The 18,429-nt window shown below is 42.4% G+C and overlaps 1 protein-coding gene across 4 annotated transcripts in view; it reads right to left on the bottom strand.

Annotated features, from left to right (window-relative positions):
- The window catches only part of RANGAP1 (Ran GTPase activating protein 1), a 26,669-nt gene extending 8,240 nt beyond the window's left edge, over positions 1-18,429 (bottom strand). For 3 of the 4 annotated variants that reach the window (XR_013956741.1, XM_080616963.1, XM_080616961.1), the window contains exons 1-16: positions 18,201-18,429; positions 17,687-17,725; positions 16,084-16,219; positions 14,772-14,899; positions 13,603-13,662; positions 12,789-12,968; positions 11,374-11,508; positions 10,039-10,197; positions 9,749-9,862; positions 7,946-8,045; positions 7,476-7,560; positions 6,934-7,081; positions 6,338-6,451; positions 5,912-6,014; positions 4,098-4,186; positions 2,341-2,462 (exon numbers count right to left, since the gene is read on the bottom strand). Coding sequence is in view for 3 of the 4 variants with exons in the window: in XM_080616963.1 (XP_080473089.1) it covers positions 2,341-2,462; positions 4,098-4,186; positions 5,912-6,014; positions 6,338-6,451; positions 6,934-7,081; positions 7,476-7,560; positions 7,946-8,045; positions 9,749-9,862; positions 10,039-10,197; positions 11,374-11,508; positions 12,789-12,968; positions 13,603-13,662; positions 14,772-14,899; positions 16,084-16,195 (1,649 nt within the window). In the remaining variant the exon portion in view is untranslated. Of the gene's footprint in view, positions 1-2,340; positions 2,463-4,097; positions 4,187-5,911; positions 6,015-6,337; positions 6,452-6,933; positions 7,082-7,475; positions 7,561-7,945; positions 8,046-9,748; positions 9,863-10,038; positions 10,198-11,373; positions 11,509-12,788; positions 12,969-13,602; positions 13,663-14,771; positions 14,900-16,083; positions 16,237-17,686; positions 17,726-18,200 lie in introns of all 4 variants that reach the window. The other variant, XM_080616962.1, reaches the window with a different exon arrangement.

Genomic DNA, 18,429 nt, shown 5'->3' with positions numbered 1-18,429 from the left:
TTGCTAGCTGGGGTAAAATTACAACACGCTGTTTTAACTGGACTTTATGTTTCTTGAACTGTTGTTGTTCTCTCCAGACAACTGTAAAGAATACAACAGCTGCTCTCCTTATTCCCTCAAGGAAAACATTAAGAAATACATGTATTTATAAAACACAAGTATACTGCTTATATATAGCATTGACATCATTATGCTGCACAGGACCTAGGGAAATTTATGGTATCACCAGACCTTGCAGCAGAAGGGTTTGCAAATCAGAGAACGCTTCAGCTCCAAGAATTTTGTAACACCAGGGACACTGCAGACTTGGTACTAGCACCCTTGCATACCAAAGGCAGGCAGAGAGATCTGCTTTCTACTGTGAGAGGCCCTTGACTCTCACACAGCTTTTACAGAAGCTTTGAACAATCTCACTTTTCCCTCTTGTGCTTGTAGTGAAATATTGCCTCTACATTCAATGGAATCAACTCCTCAACCAAAGGAAAAAAAAAAAATAAAAAAAACAAGGCCAGACTCCTACTCTTATTTTGTATGTACAGCAGCATCTAGAGAGAAACATTTACTGAAGCCTGGGAGAGGCCTACACACACACAGGGAAAGGGAGACAAGTGTTTTTTATAAGCAAATTTGTTTAGAGGGACATGTAAAGTTGAGTTATAAGGTTACTCTGGGAACTAGAACCCAACATAAGCAATTAGAATGGTTAAACACACTGAACCAAAGTCCCCTTTCTGTATTCCCAGCTTCAAGTGATTCAAATCCTGTATGGAGGGCTGGGGGGTGACAAGCAGCACTTGTTATGATCAAGCTGGATCTCCACATAACTAACACCTGATAAAGTCATTTTCTTCACCTTTTTATTTTAGGGCTGGTATTGGATCCTTACACTGCACACATTTACTTGATCAGCAAGCAAGATCACAGGCAGCAGTGTAGGAAACAGCAGAAATAATGTGATCCATCTGGACAACTTCACATGGCAAGTTCTGATACTTCCTGCTTAAACCTATAGAGTTGGAGGTATAGCTGTTCAGTTGGTAAAGTATATGATCCTTGGCCCGTAATTGCCTAATGAAGCCAAAGAGATAGATGGCAAACTGTTCCACCAGAAGAGCCTCTAGGGTTAGGATTTACACCACTAAGCAAGCTAGTTACATGGTTTTATTGTCCAAAACTGACCTTAGCATGGGTGGTTGCTGACCACGTACCACTGTTACACATCAGCTTTAACAGCTTCAGTCACACCAACACCTTATCGCAACTGGCCTGCTTCCAATCCCAGCAGACTACAAAAAGACTACCAATATTTAACTGCATCCTTAATCACCCATAGTTTGTGCTGATCACAAGTATTTGATGCCTCTACCTTTTATCAGCAAGATTCAAAGCATCTGCATGCTACCCATATACCATGAAAATCAAGAAGGCTTAAGGCTCATCCTCTAACCAGTTAAAAAGGAACTCTCATCCTACACAGCACAGGGTTCACACCAAAGCACTACTAAGCTCCAAATGGATTTTGGGCTGCAGCTGTTTTGTCTTAGGTGACAATCTCAGACTGTTTTTCCTGTTGACTGCTGAACAGTAGTATTTAACCCTTCCTCTCTTGAGGAAAGGTCTATTTGGTGTGTTTTTTACAAGTCCCATCAATGCTGAAGTTCACATCAATTTCATCCAGAACAGATACAGCTTCCACAGCTATTGCACTTAATAGGCATTAGCACATTAAAAACCCTAGAGCTAGTGGGACATTTATTATATACCTATACTACAAAAAACAGAGGCAGGCAGTAGAAGCAGCTTCTTCAGCACACATGCTCCCAATTTAGTTCTCAAAAATTGCTAACCTTGCTGCTGTCACAGCAGGAAGTTTAATTTTGGAACAAATTCAGCCTTTGTGTTTCGCAGTGTTACACAGCATGGCAAGCCAGGCAGAGCTCTGCTGACCCTCATACTCAGAAGGGCGATTTGGAGGGCACAATTAGATCCAGTGTACTCATAGTTCACCCAAGATTAGTGGCTAGAAACCCAGCAGGTCTCCTTTAGCTCAAAACCAGCTGTTCTGTCAATAGCATTAGTAGTTTCTGTTTCAGAGCCAGCTGGTTGCAAAGCCAGCTTTTCATTAATTCTTCTTTAAGATCAAGATGATTTTTTTTTTTTTACTCTAAACCTTGCATACTGCAGTAAACAAGATAAAAGTAGAGGCCTATTATACTATTAATCCTTAATTTCAGAACAGATATTTCGTAGGCTTTAACAGAACATCTTGCATGTAGCTATTATAACCCTCAGTTTCACTAGCTCCCATGGAGAAGACTGCATGGCAAGTACAATACTCACTTTGTCACAAAAGCAGAGAGAACTGGGGCCAGAGATTTCGGGAAATAATCTTGTTGGACCATATGATTCAGGGTCATAAGAATACCATAGAGGCTTGGGGCAACTTTGACCTTCTCTTCACTCTGAGAAAAGAACAAGATGAAGTCAGACATCAGAAAATGACTATTTTATCTAATCCACTGTAGTTGAGAGGCAACAAACTCTGTTGAACGAAGTGCTTTTCTTTCTGCAGGAAAGATGGTCACTAAATTGTGCAGTGTTTCTCAAGACAAAGCCAATTCCACAGCCTCCTAGCACCATCATCTGAAATAAAGCAGCATCAAGAACATTCTACTACTTATCAAGTGGCAGCAGTCATAATGGCAAAAAGAAAAGTAGTGAACTTGCAAGTGAAACTACAAAATCTTCTCAGAGGCCTTGAGTGTTCTCTTAAGGAATTCCAGACTTCATAAAGAATTCAGTTCCCTTCATTAAAATAATTTCTCTTGTATTATTCTGTAGCACCTTTTTATACCATCTCCTGTTCTTTGTCAGGCTTCCTCCAGAACTCGGTGCAGTATTCCCAGAATTGGTCTCACAGTCACGTACAAGATAAAGCTAATCCCACTGCTTACATGATACACAAGTTACTCCTGCTGTAGGTTAGTGATGCTAACCTACATGTCCCAACTCTTACATTGTTTCCCTTTATTTCTCCACTGCTGTTTCAACTAAAGTCCTTCAATCTACAGGCATTCTATAGAGCTAAACCTGTATTCCTACACGTATGATCATGAATTCATTCCAGAATAACCATTGCTCATGTGCTTCCAGCTATGTGGGACAAAATTATGGAAGATGTTTCCTCTCCACATGTGCTTAATCCATGAGCAGCCTTCTATATTAGAAGACAATCAGCTGGCTAACCCTCAAGGGCTTCATCAATACCTCTTCCTGGCCTGAAAGTTCTTCAGGAGCACAGGTCTATTCTTTGTACTTTGTACATATTTGCTATTTTCTGTAAGAGGGAGTTGGTAGTCCCCAAGACAGGCACTGAGCCAAAAAAGCTCTCTGGTTCTATTTACCCCTCTGAGAAACAGAAAGCTTCAGCACTGGTCCATTCTCAGCTCCTAGGTCTGAAGGCAGTGAGAAACACTAGCCCTTGTAGCACAAATAGGCAGAAGTACTTAAGTTTGCAGACAGAACCTCTCCCCAGCCATCTCACTGAAAGTGAAGCTGTAGGTATTCTAATTTCCATCCATTCAACTTTCCTGATGCCCCCATCTTTTCTCACAAGAAAGTTTATTCCCTGTAATTACACATTTAACGCTAGTATTTGGCAAGATACTCCAAAGCATGAAGTTGAATGCTGCTGATCTAGCATGAGTAGTTGGGATACATGTTTTTGAGTCATGCTACTAAGAGATGTCCTAAAGTCACATTAGTAACATAGCAGATTAACTCCTGAACATGGCTTTTTATAGACACTGTAGTCCAACAGCAGCACTATTTCCTTACCTGACCCTCCCTTCCTTTAAGGGATGACTAAGGATGCACAGGACATTAAGCAGAAGAGGTACAAAGGGCTGACATCTTCATCCTAATGCAACCTTGCCATTTGCAATTTCTGTTGGACCTGCAGACTTCCATTGTCCCTGGGCATCAGGCATGCATTGGCACCCAACTGCCTCCATAGCAGCGTAACTACCCAAAACCCAACCAGTCTGGTTTTCAACAGCATAAACAGATCATAACTTAACTCTTTGCTGCTTCCTCACCTTAAGTAGTCCCATGTGGACCAAGAGGCTTGTGACAAATGCATCTGAATTAAATGTGGCAGAAGTGAAGGCTTTTTTCATCAAGGCATCTAAAAAGAAATAAACACATATTAAACAATAGAGAAAGGGATGCTGTAACAGATTTTAAAGGTAGAGATTGATCATACAGGATCTCATGGAGCATCATCTGTTTTGGGATGCAATATCCATTAAGATACAGCTGTCCCTCAGGGAGTAGGTATGATCTCTGAAACACTGAGATAAGGAAAACCCAGTCCTCAAGTATAAGGTCCAATACAAAGGACGAATAACCCAAACAAAACTGCAAAAAAGCACAACAAACCCCCCAAAATCCCCACACTGCCAAGCTTCAAATGCTATTTGACCTCAGTCCTTTGCACCACAACATGCTCTCCTCAATGCATTTGAACATGCATGCTATGTGCAGACATATAAATACAATCAGATGAAGTAAAGCATCAAGTTAGAAGCTTGACATTTTAAAGGTCAGCAAGAATTCACCTTTCATTTGAAACCAAAGGGAATGAGAACACAATGAGAAAAGTTTCTTTAGCTGTTTTCTGGGCTTCCTCAGGACCAACATTCTGCCACAAGCTATAGGCAAACCAGTGCTTTAGCCTCTCGTGTCTACAAGGTAGGCAAGGCACCTGTTTTGACCTATGACTGTTCTGGTTTCTTGGAATAGGCAGAACCTATTAGAGCAGCTGTAGAACAGTGTCAGACATTAACCAGGGACCTCAAGGTCAGCTTATGCTTACTTTCCTGGAAGGAAAGTAATTGCCAGGTTCTCCATTTCCCTAAGGGGTAAGAGTAGTAAGGAACAGCTATTGAAATAAATGCACTTACAAGCACAATTCAGACAACAGGAATATCCTGTGCTCCATTTTTTGAGACAACTCAATGAGCACAAGTCAAGGCCAGCACTGGCTTAGTGACATGCCAACTGACTATTTCTGGCTGATCAGAACCATAGTCAACTGTAGAGAACACACATTATTGTGACAGACAACAGCTAACAGTTTCACCATGTCTATGTACTTCAAATTAGAGAAGTGCACATTTGTTAGCATTAAATCACTAAGTGGTCTTAAAAGTAATTGATCCAGTTCTTTTGCACAGTATCATTACGTAGCTCATGTAGGACAGAACTGCCAGGGGATTTGAAAACGATGTAAGTCAATGGTCAGGTGCCTAGGAGCACTTGGAAATTCCTATTTCCAAGTGAAAACAAAGGGATACTGTTAGTGTATAGGGAAATGACCTAAGACAAATCACTGCTCCACAATATATAGTCCCTTGTCTGTACATTAGCTTCTGCGCCTTGTTTCATGTTGCAAATCTCTGCTTCCTGAAGAAACTAAAAATGTTTCGGAGCAATAAAAACAGACACTAAGAGGCCTCTCTTCATGCTCTCTTGATACCACATTGGTGAGGCTACTCTGTACAAAATACTCCAAGTAAACAGCCTTGAAAAAGTAACTGCCTTTGGAACACAGAATGACTTGTCTATTGACAGCCTAGTATCAAGGAGACAAAGGGCAACACAGGTCCAATAACAGCAACTACAACAGACATTGATCAAGCTTTAGAAGCACAAGGTATACTAAGTTCAGAATGAACCTCTACTTTCACTCCACACAATGGCATGGCACAGCTTGGTACTTTGTTATCTGGGTTTCTTGCTCCCAGGGACAAAACAGTCCAATGGCCTGGCCCACAGGGCCCTGTTCATCACACTGGTGTCCTTGATACTGAAGCAGATCATACCATGAAATGGAAAAACGCCCAGTCACCTGTTGTTTCATGCACTGCTGTTTTCACTGGGGCTTCATCTTTGAAAACTGATGATATTCTTAGAAGAGTTGTAACTACTTTTTCTACATCAGATGTATCTGTCTGAAAGAAAACAAAAACCAGGCCATTCAGTACACTGCTCACCAGCTACAGAAAACAGGTCTCCCATAAGGCTGCGACAAGAATTACAGCCTTCAGCTGACTGACATCAGTTTTGCCTTGGCCATATCACAAGGCATAAACACCACAAAATTACTCTAGGTAGAGGCTCTGGTGCCAGTATAAGCATTAATTGCATCCTGTGCTTCCATTAGGTTCCTTGGGATCACTGGGGAGAAGATGCAAATCTAGGTCTCTAGAGAAAGTTACCACCTCTGGAGATTAAATGATTCAAGACAAGCACAGAAGACTACTGGCTCACCTACCTGCTGAGCTATCAGCATAGAGCACTTTGGTCCTAGCCGCAGCAACTTCTCTGGTGAAGGGAAAGCAAGGAATGTGGCAACATCCACAGGAGGAGATGGTACTGGAGTTGAATCCTGAAACAGGCAGAGTCCATCAATTTACTCTTCAAAGTAAATAAATCAGTTCAGCAGCAAAGGCACATAGGACAGGTCAGGACACAGGTACACCAGGTCAGGATTTGTTCTATTTGAAATCTATTTGAGGCTGGAATGAGCCCAGAGTTGAAAGAGACAAAATACGCTAGCTCAACTGCATGGTATTGCACATACAAGGTGCCCACTGTTTTCTGAACATGGGAAGATTTTTTCTACTCATGTTTGTTATGACCACTACTCAGCCTTTCCCTCCATGTGCGGGGGTGCACATGTTCACTTTAACAAAGCATGTTTCTAAGTCACCTATTTCCTGCATGTTATCTCCCTCTTACTACATTGCCTGTTCACACAGGAACATGAACACCTCCCAGCATTCCAAGTTCAGATTCACTCCAGATCACACCTCCTCCTTTACTTTCCTCCAGCTGAAGAAACAGGAATGCATCTGGAAGCAAGCTTACCTGTGAATCAATTATCTTCTTAGGAGTGAGTGACTCCTGTTCTCCCTGTCCTCTTTCCTTCAGCTGTTGCTGTTCTTCTTCCTCTTCCTCTTCATCTTCATCCTCCTCCTCCTCCTCTTCATCATCTTCTTCCTCCCCTTCATCATCACTAAGGTTTGAGATTTACATGTTACATTACACACTTGCAATTCCTGTACACTGGAACTTGAAACATCTTTTCGAGAGCAAAAAAAGCAGCCTCCCCTGCAAGATGTACTGCAGATGGTACATGTCCAGCTACAGATTGAGAGGATTCAGGCTTCAGTCACCCAGTTGACAACAGCAAGCAGAGCAAGAAATGCAGTCAATACCAAGTCCATCAATTAAAACAAGACACAAGGTTTATCCTACTTATGGAATCCCTTGATTGTGCTCCACACTTCATGCTCAGTCCGACATCCATGTGGAATGTTACAGTTTTTGTCTTAAAACTGATAAGTGAATGAAAGTGTTTATGGCAATTTTCATAACATTTCCAATTCAAACTCTTGTATCTTGCCTACCTCAAAGATCCCAGCACAGTTCCCATATTGAAGCCTTCAAGAATCTCATGGAGTTGCTCACATCCCTCTTCTCCCAGACAGTTACCTAGGTTTATAGAAGAGAGTAGACCTAATAGATGCACATAAGTTTGTCCTTAAGGACTTAGCTGTGTATTCTTGTCTCTCTCATTTCTAAAATTGAACCATTATCACTTATTCCTACACAAGACCTTACAGGCAGCAAGGCAGACTTCAATTACGAGAATCAGAGATGTTAAACCCATTTCAGCAGCATTACACAACAGTTGGAGACAAGCCAACCCCCTAATTTTTACTTCTTGTAAAGTCATCCAAGTTCAGCAACTCTCAGATTTCCATTTCTTAAATGCTGACAACTGTAAGGCTAGAATGTGTGATACTGTCTATATTCTTCCTAGTGGTTTCTCATTAGGATCAGACTAGACATACTTTGATTCAGCAAACTTGCATACCATTGAGATCCAATTTCTCCAGCTCTGTCTTATCTTCAACAGCCTCAGCAACAGTCAGAGCAGCATCTCTTTTGATCTCACAGAAGGACAAATTCAGTTCCTATGAAGCAGAAGAACATTGATAAAAGAATCAGTAATGGCTTTAAACTGAAAGGGGTATATTTAGATATTAGGAAGAAGCTTTGTACTATGAGGGTGGTGAGACACTGGAACAGGTTGCCCAGAGAAGCTGTGGCTGTTCTATCCCTGGAAGTGTTTAAAGCCAGGCTGGATGGGGCTTTGAGCAGCCTGGTCTAGTAGAAGGTGTCCCTGCCCATAAGCAGAGGCGGTTGGAATTAGATGAGCTTTAAGGTCCCTTTCAACTCACTGTTCTATGGTGTTTGCAGAATTCTTAACATCTATCATTCCCGTAAGCTTCATGTACTCAGAAGAGTTCTGGAAAGACGCACTTAACACGATCTTAGTAAAAAAAGTATTTTTAACTGGAAATAAAACCTGACATACTCCCTACTTCATATACCTAAAAGGGGCATTTTGATACAGACTACTGTTAAAAGCAGCACTACTGAAGGTACTACTCCACTAAAATAGCCACAGAGACCACACTATTCTGACTGATCACCTGAAAGGTAGCAGACATTTCAGTCCTTAGCAGTCAGCTGACTGGTGAACTTCACTTATTCGAGGGTCAGGAGAGCATTCCAGAACTCACACACCAGTAAGTCTTACCGAAGAAAGGTAAACACTATACAAAGTGGAATACACATTTGCTTTTGGACACTTTGGTCACAGGTTAGACTTCAAAAGAAACTGTAAGTGGCACTACTACTGATAAAGACAGCCAGAAGAGAAACGGTGTGGACAGACTAATAAGACTAAAGTTATCCAGCAGCCAGATACCATCCCCCACCATTCCACACTGTGCTCAATCCTTTGCTGAGAAGGGATTTAATATTAACGGCAAAAGCGAAGCAGTCCTTGAACAGAATGAATCAGCTATGATTGCTTCATGCTGCCCTCCCTTAACCACTTCCCCTCTGGAAAACAGGATTTCACTTCTAGCAGTTCATCTCAATACTCCCAGTAGAATCCTTACTTAAGCTTCCTGGGAGATTCAGACCAGTTTCAGTATAACCAAGAGAAATCTGAGCAAGTGATCTAACACGAAGTACCTACTTCTTTCTGTACCACATTCATATATGTAAATAAATATTAGCACTGGGCTGAAATTTTGTCTTTGACTAAGCCTGCAAGATAAGGAATTGTGTTCAGCATCTGTCCTGGTGCAGTTGTGACCCATGGCAGGTGTTTCTAGAGATCCTGGCTTACTTACACTACTGACTGGACTTAAGCTTGTCTAGAATGTTGTCAAATGCAAATACTGACGTAGGAGGCTTCAGTATTGCCAAAAAAGCTAAAAATATTTGGACCTTTGATACATGTCCTAACAAAGAAAAAGCATTAACTGCATGAACTTTGAAATGCTGAAGCTGTTCATGAAGAGTAACACTCAATCCTCACTCAAGACCTTCTGAGAGGTTCTAAAAAAGCAGATACTTCTGTTATTAGATTTCTCGAACAGCAACTTGCTGAGTTGAATCAAGAGCTTCAAAAACATCAAGCTGAGTCACTGGTACAACTCTATGTAGAATAGGCTTAGCTGCTTTTGAGTTGTGAGCACAGAGCCTGCACTGAAGTAAATCCCACTTTAAAATAATCAGTAGTGGTATGAAAATGGACAGTAAGACACAGAAAGAGGCATTTTCTAAAGAGATTCAAAGCTGAACAGTAAGACTACAATACCTTTAATTTATGAAGCCCTTCTTTAACAGCATCAGCAATAGCAACAGCACCCTTTGAACGCACCAGGCAGTCTCCAAAGTTGATCGCTTCAATCTGCCGAAGTAACTTCAGAGTCTGCATGACAGCACAAATTTGAAAGTACAGATATGCAAGTGAGTAAATGTCCTATCACTCCTGGAAGGTCATCCCTTCCCAACACAGCATGGCATCAGGCTCCACCACCCAGAGGTGCTAAGGCTAGCCATATCTGTAGAGAGACAAACCCAAAACCACTGCTTAGGATAACTCACCTCCGCCATGGCCACAGCTCCTTTCTCTGTGAAGGTGTTGTCATTCAAGTTTATAACCTTAAGCAGTGGGTTGATGGCAAAGGCCTGGGCCAGTGCTGTGATGCCAGGATGGTTAATTCCATTCTGTGGCATATGGACCTCTTCTAGGGTCCCAATGATCTGGGAAAGGATTGCATATGAAAAAAGTTGTCAGTGGACATATTTCAACTCAGGAGTAGAGCTCCACTCTTTAGAATTTGCTTAAAATTGTCTTCTTCCAACTCAGAACTCAGTTCTTCTACACAGTATTATTTACCAGCAATTATGTGTCACAAATTTAAGTGAAACTGCAGGCTCATGACAAGTGTCATACTGACACAAAGCCCTGATTTTAAGATCCACAAGTAGCATCCTCCTGGCACACCTACTCTAGATACCTTAAGACAGGAGTTTTTCATCCTTCATTCAATAATACTGAAACAGACCAAGCAGCACCACTGGATACAGTATTTTTCTAATTAAGATCTACATTTTACCTTGACTGCAGAAACCCATAAGAAAATCAGTATGAACTCTATTTATGGACTAAACAGCATGTCACAAAACACAATAATGAATCCCATTTTTGTAATGCCATTCAGTCTGAATTCCTTATGAATCACTTATGCATATGTATCTAAGTAATCTTATTTTTGCCATGATTACTGAGTAGTCAGTCACATCCAGACAGCTCTTTACAAAAAAAAAAAAGCAACCTATAACCTGCTATATCATTAATATATCTGACAATATGCATTACAATTCAGAAATCACTTTTAGTGTCAATGGAGGAAAGAAAGAATTAGATGCCCTCAACTACAATGAATTCTCTTCCCCCAGTAACAGTGCAAGTTGGCCAGTGACAGCTAGAAAAAACTCAGGAAGCATTTAGAGCCCTTAAAGGAGGATGCTAGTGAAAATACTAGGTTACTTTTGCCAGATGATTGAACAACTAGGCAAAGAAGCACTCAAGAGGTCAGCTGGTACACCTAACCCCAGATAAACTCAATTACCACAGAGGGAGGAGAAGGAATAGGGCTATTATTAAATTACTCAGGAGATAGCTATTTCTCCCTCAAGCAACTACTTTACACAGCCACTAATTATGTGTTTGGAAACTTGGGTCACAGAAACACTCACCAATTCTACCTGCACTTGTTGAAGACTCCAGTTTCAGCAAACAACATTGCTACTTTAGTGAAGCAACCAGCCACTGTCTCAAAGCTGAAGCAAGCTCTGTGTACACTACCTCTAACATTAGCCCTTAAGTACACCTTGCTGCTATTTGCTGTTAAGGAGCTCTGGTTTGGTACTTACCCCAAAAGCTTCAGCCAGAGCAGTGGCACCATCATTCTCCAGACGATTTCTGCCAGCCACAAATATTTTCAAAGCAAGAGGCTTGCCCTGGGTACTTGATTTCCTGTGACACTCCTTTAGAGCACCTGCCAATATCTAAAGATAAAACAAGTAGTTTATACTACCGCAGCATCCCATTCTGAAGGAATCCAAACGTGTTTTGAGAACTCTGCTCTCAAGAAACACTTTTGTCACCACTGATATGTACCTGATCTACATATAATAGGGTATACAGTAAAACTGTCTAACTACAACACTTTCACAGTACAGTCTTCGGCAAGACACGATAACTTCGCAAAACTAGAAGACAGTGATCCCACTAAGAACATTTGATTCTTAAACAGGTAAACATATATATGTTAACAATAGCAGTCCCAGTTTTCTGCTTCTTCCAACAGGCATTCCTTCAGTGCTAGGGTTGGTAACACTGTATTCTCAAATCTACAGTCTACTAGCTCCCTTGACAGGGAAACTAACATTTAGGATAAGAAATGTTTTCCTATGCTCAACAAAAACAGGTAAGCTTTTCATACTTGAGAAATTTATCCAGGAAAGCATGTAGAAGGAAGGGATCTGGAGACTGAAGAAAGGGGCCAACAACAATCTCAAGTTCAAAAGGAAATGGGAAGTCCTGCAAATGGGGAGGAATAACACCATAAACCAGCATAAGCTGGGGTAAAACAACTTGGCAGAGAAGAACTTGAGCATCCTAGTAGATAAGAAATTGACTGTCGGCTAGCAAGATGTGCTTGCAGAGGAGAAAATCTACTGGGCCTTGAGGAAAAATACTGCCATCAGGTCAAGGGAAGTCTCTGCTCCAAGTACTGTGTCCAGTTTCAGGGTCCTACCTGAACATACTTGGGTGAGCGCAGCAAAGGGTCCTGAGGATGATTAAGGAATTGAAGAATTTTACATACTGGGAAAGTGCTGAGAGATGGAATTAAGGCTGGAGAAGAGGAGGCTCTGGGGGAGATCTTATCCATGTGTAAGAACAGCCAGAATAACAGGATGGGGAAGATAAGGTGGCCTAAACGGAAAGCCAGATGAATGCACACAAACTGATAGAGTGAAAATTCCATTTGAACCCACAAAAAAGTGGTTTTGTTTTTTGTTTTGTTTGTGTGTGTGTGTGCGTGTTTTTAAACCCTGGGACAGACTATCCAGAGAGCTTATCAAAAGTCTCCATCCTTTGAAATAATCAAAACCTGACTAGACACATCCCAGGGCAACCTGGTCAAGTTGCCCTGAGCAGGGGAGTTGAACTAGACAATTACCAAAGACCCCTTCCAACCTCAAGCATTATGTGAATCTGTGCAGGGCAGTGTGAAGCCAAGTCCTGGCTCCAACCTCATTCCCAAAAAGTAGATAATCCTTACCTTGCCACCACCAATGCCCATGCCACAGTTGTTGAGCTTGAGCTCCCGCAGGGTGTAGCATGCAGGGCTTTTCAGCAGTGCCTCAAAGCCACGCACTCCATCTGGCCCAAAGGCATTGTCACTCAGGTCCAGCTCCACCAGCTGGGCTCCAGCAGCAATGAGTGCATCCCCCAAAGCGATCTGTAAGGAAACAGATGGCAGTGAGTGGGAGTGGATTGACTCTTAGTGATGGCATCACTGCAGTGGCTAGGTATGACAGAGATGCTGCAAAAAATTTCCACTTTGAAGTCTTTCAGTAAAACTGCACAGGGAAATAAAACTTTGCACCTAAGGCCAGAGAAGAAGTTGTGCAAATTAAGCTGAAGATAATCATAAGGAAGTTACCAAGAAGTTATCCCATCCCTTCAGGTCAAACACATCTTTCAAAGTGATTTTCCCCCTCTGCGCTGCTAGAAGAAATATTATTTCCATTCTGTTGAGTTTATAATTTTTTATTTCACAGGACTCAAGGAGGCAGGGAGCTCCGTAATTCTCTTGGAAGAGACAGCCACATGCTTTAGAAAGCTGAACTCCCATTCTATCACAAAGGTATTTTCCCAAGTGACAAGCTGCTTCACTAGCATGGACTTGCATTTGACCTTGCACCAACACTTTCCCACCTTATATAGAGGGAGCAAAAATAAGAATCATTCATCTATTGAGACACTCAGTGTTATCAGCATAAAGACCAGCTCTGCTGAAAAAATACACTCCCACAAAAAGCATGACAGGTGAAAAAAGTTAGTCAGCAGTCTCAGATCTAGTTTTCACTTACCAAAGCAGGAGGAATCTCAGACCTTAGTCTTCCTGTGAACATGTCACTCCAATGGCACCTCTAAAATAACAAACATACAGGTAGAAACCATTAAAATATTTAGGACAATCACTAGTTATACAGAAATTTACACATACAAGCTGCATTACATCACTGGGACATCTTAATACTGTATATGCCTTCCCCTGGGCTTGTCATTTGTTTGTATTTAAGAGCTACAACAACCAATGTTACAATTACTTCACCTGTGAGGACATAAACCCACTGAAATGCACATCATAAATTAACACTATACAAGAATTCTTGCTTTTAATTCAAGCTGGAATACTTTTCTGCTGAGATGATTACCACAGAAAAAAAAGCAGCAGGAAAATGAAGGATACATTAGGAATGCAGATTTTGCTAAGGTATGAAGCTCAACAATCTGAATTTGCTTGAAATGCCACACTTGGGTGATTAACATGAATCAGTGTTTCCCACTCCTCTCCTGCAAAGGACAGTGCCTCTAGCAGCACAGCATTATAGAATCAGAACAGTAGGGGTTGGAAAGGGCCTTAAGATCATCTAGTTCCAACCCCCCTGTCATATGCAGGGTCACCACACACTAAATCATGCTACCTAAGACTCTGTCCAACCTGGCCTTTAACACTGTCAGGGATGGAGCATTCACCACTTTTTTGGACAAACTGTTCCAGTGCCTAGCATTAGGCTAGAACACAGTAGAGAAACTGTATCTTGAACACAGAAAAACCTCATGGTGCACTTCATTATATTTTCCCAATTCAGGCATTCCCTGAAGACTTACATTTCAGACAATATGATCATTCCCAAGATCATATGACCCAGCTTTTCCATCAGAACTTAAGTTTTGTTGTCAGTCATTTGTTCACAGATTCTGCCTCTGCAGTGAGGCTCTTCCTTGCACAGCTTTCCAGCTTTAAAATTGGAAGCCCACTGAATAGGAACAGTTAGGAATGCAGAAAGTGTTCCCATTATCCTGAAGTCCCCGAGTTCTGCCATATTTTCATATGGTTGTTCTTCCTAATGGAAGAACCACCAAGCAAGTTCTGGGCCTAACTCAAGACAGGCTACTGGAGGGAAAGCATAGCTAGGCCTTCAATATTTCAACATTACTTCCCCTTCAATTAGCCCCCACTTGAGGATCTCACCTTGAGCTCCGATTTCTTCTCCAAGGCTTTGGCAATGACCTTTGCTGCCTCCACACCCACTGTGTTGCCTTCCAGACGTAATGCTTCTAGGCCATCAAACTCCTCAATTTGCTTGATAACTCCTTCAGCTGCAAAAAGCAGATAGCCTAGTAGGTCTTTCAGCTGTCACCTTGGGTACCACAGTAACACTTTGATGCAGCAATACTCACTCAACTCTACCCTTATGGAAAACAGCTGAACAATATCTGAAAGAATCCTGAAACAGCAATGGGAACAGAGCTAAAGTGTCAGGTCACTAAAAAGAACATTCTCCATTCCTCATCCTGCCTTTTCATACTTTATTTCTAGTTTTATTCTCAGATAGCCATCCTCCTATTTGCAAGAGTAAGTTCCCTGACTTCCTAAGAAAGATGCCTCTGGTGTTCAGCACATGGTTTAGGAGCTAGAGTGCATGTGACCATAAAGATGTAAGGACTAAGCTAAAAGCTGATGGGTGCTACATCAACAGGAAGAAGTTCCCACTGACTGGTAAAGGAAGATGCCTGCCTAGCAAACATGTCAGGGTGGAGCAATTTAACTTTAGAGTAATTCTATGCAAGACACAGGAGCAGGCTACAGACCCTCTCCTGTCAGTTATTCTCAAGTTCCAAAGCCTTTACCCATAGTTCAGTGGCTTCACACTATTAAAATGGTATACAAAAAAAGCCTCACCTTTGGAATTAGGTGAAGTATGCACTACACAAAACCTTTCTGAAGAACATGCTGTTTCTTGGGGGGGCAGAAATGTTGATCTAAATACACACATATTCTCCAGGTATTTACTACATTAGAAGCCACTGGAAGACATTTTTTATTGGGAATTATATACCAGCAAGAGAGAATCCAGGAAAAAAAGTGGCAGGAGTCTAACAAATTAGTCACAATTTGGGAAGACATTGGACCATTGCAATAGACTGTCAGCCATTCCCTCTGTAGGTCTTTAAGGCATCTATTTGTCAGTAAGTAAACTGTCATTCACTTGCTTACTGTTTTTAAAAGTAGTGACTTCTAATGCCCAGTGACTGCCAAAAGCACTTGGAGAGAACACCAAGGAAACAAGAATTATACACCAGGGAGGTAAACCACAATTCTATCTGTAGCACTACCAGGGCACAATGGAAGGAAGCATCACTATCAGAAGCAGCTATAGCTGAATGACCCCTGCATCACAGCTAATATGAAAACCTGTCCCTGCAGAATTAGCAGGAGGTTTACCACAAGACTTTAGAATTTCAGGGAGACACTTCCCATACACAAGGGTATTTTCTCTTACCATCTTCAGCTGTATTGAGTTTAAGGCTCTGGCCTTTGAAGCTCAACTGTCCACCACCCACTTTCGTTTTGGCAAGTGACTCCACAAGCTTAGTGATGTCTTCTGATGCCATTTTTTTGCTTTTCCAAGTGTTGAGCTGCCAATTCAAAGAAACTATCAAAATCAGAAAGCAAACTACAATCCACAATCATTAGCATTTTCCCCGTAGCTTGCTTATTGCAGCTAGGTAGGCTAGATTAATATTCCAAAGCCAGTCACATGGTATTGATTCTTCCAGTACTGACAGGACTTGGGTTTTGATGGAGTTGTAATACTTAATAATCAGTTGCTAAAACTATGAATTAAGGCCACATTAAGACATTACTCTGGGCAATACTTTTGCCATTATCCTATTCCTCTCTCCCCAAACCCCAATCTTTAGTTAGACCTGCTGCACATCTGCCCTGTCCTCCAAAGCAAGCCAGAGTGAAAACAATTGTTTTTCCTTTCCAGTGATGTCCCCAGTAGTGCCCTTGTCAGCACAGTTCTAGAACTGCTGCGTTGCTGAAAGCATCATGTGTTGCATCTAAAACTCTCTGAGGTTTGTGGGCCCTCTTTCTTTGGAGATATCCCACACAGATTCATCACACATTAAGCAGAATGGTCTTACACTGATGAAGGATAAGCAAATATTTTGCCTTGAGGCAAGTTTTGCTAGCCTTGCCTAGTAGAATCTGCATACCATTATTTAATGAATATCAATCACTGCACAAAGTAACTGGCCTCCATTCATCCAGCAGGATAAACAGAGCATGTTTCTTATCCCAGCACCTCTGCTGGGATAAAAGACTACACACAACTAACTGCTTAGAAGCAACACACTTATAAAACAGACTTTAGGCATCAGAAGGGATGAAGGTTCATTCCTATGACAGAAAACTGGTTCCTGTCCGTTCTGTCTGAAATAGAAATGGCCCCACACCCTTGCAGCTCTTTGAGCTCTAAAGTGCTGACTTTAAAACTCCCCCTAAACAGAAGTTGCATGTTCATACTCTCCTCCTGATACCTAGTTGTGAAGTCTTCAGCTTCACAAAGTACAACTTCCCTCCAACTTTCATTAACTTCAGATTTGCTTTTGAACACGGGGAAAAAAGATCTCCAAGGTTAGCAACATCACTTTTCTAGGATGACTGTCATCTCAGGTAAGCACTGCCAGTAGAAAGACGCTCACATAACTTACTCCACTTCTACCACACAGACACCAGACTGATGGACATTTCCAACACCTACCAAAGAGGACATCCTTTCACCCACAAAGGCTTTACCAAACAGGAACAAAAGCTAGGATCCAAAGAATTCAGACTATTCAGCTAGCTCAATTATTAACTTTACTTTTAAATACCCCATCACTCTACTGTTTAAAAAATAAATTCTGTTCTACTTTGATGCTCTTCAATACTCTACAGGTGTACTCACACTCGTTGCTTCTCTTTCTCTTAAATCCCCTTTTACTTTCTTCAACTTACACACAGGCTACTGCCCAATTTCAACATACAAATTCACCATCACATCCTGAAGCATGTTTTACTGCAAGCACACCAACCACACCCAATTGTCAACCTACCAGAAGTCTCTTGAACTGCTACGTCTTCCAGAGAAAAAGCTTTAAAGAGATCATAATAAAAATTGCAGTTAGTACATTTAGTAACTACAACCACAGACTGGAAACACCTGGAGAGGTCTCCTTGTTACTTAAGGAATCTATGAAACTGTAAGTTGCCCGGTGATCTGAAAAAAACCCCAAAAAACCAAACGGGAATTGCTTTAATCACACCACTTTATCCACGCCAACAGACCACACAGTGCAACCTGCTGTGCTACCCTAGGGAGAGGCCTGCTCTGCTCCCCCGGCACCCGGGAGCACTGGGTGACAGCCCAAGGTTACCCTCCAGCCGGTCCTGGACTGGCCTCCAGCGCAGAGAGCCCCGGTGACGGCTGAGGGTTCCCCATTTCCGCCGAGAACGCTGCCGAACGCCGGCCACGCTGCCCCACCCCCCATTAACGGGCCCCACCGCCCCGGGTCGCGGCACCGATGCCCCCTATCGCCGCGGCGGCAGGCGGCTACCGCCTCGCCTCACCTCGGCGAGGGATCTGGCTGCCGCCCAGCCCGAAAAGGCGCTGGAGTGTCGCCGGCACAAGCCCTCACGCCGCCGCTGCCGCCGGGGACGATGGGTGAAGGGCGGGCGGCGGAGGCGGAGGATTTGAACGCCGGCAGTTCTGCTCTCCGCTGAGGGATTGGCTGTGCGTCGTGACGTTGGAGCCCCCCCCTCCGGCCCCGCGCCGGGTGCTGACGGCCGGCGTGCCGCC

Source organism: Psittacula echo (genome assembly GCF_963264785.1).
Source record: "Psittacula echo genome assembly, chromosome: 1".
Classification (NCBI taxonomy): Eukaryota; Metazoa; Chordata; class Aves; order Psittaciformes; family Psittacidae; genus Psittacula; species Psittacula echo.
The sequence above is the reverse complement of the archived record's forward strand: the minus strand, read 5'-3'. Positions and strand labels throughout refer to the sequence as shown.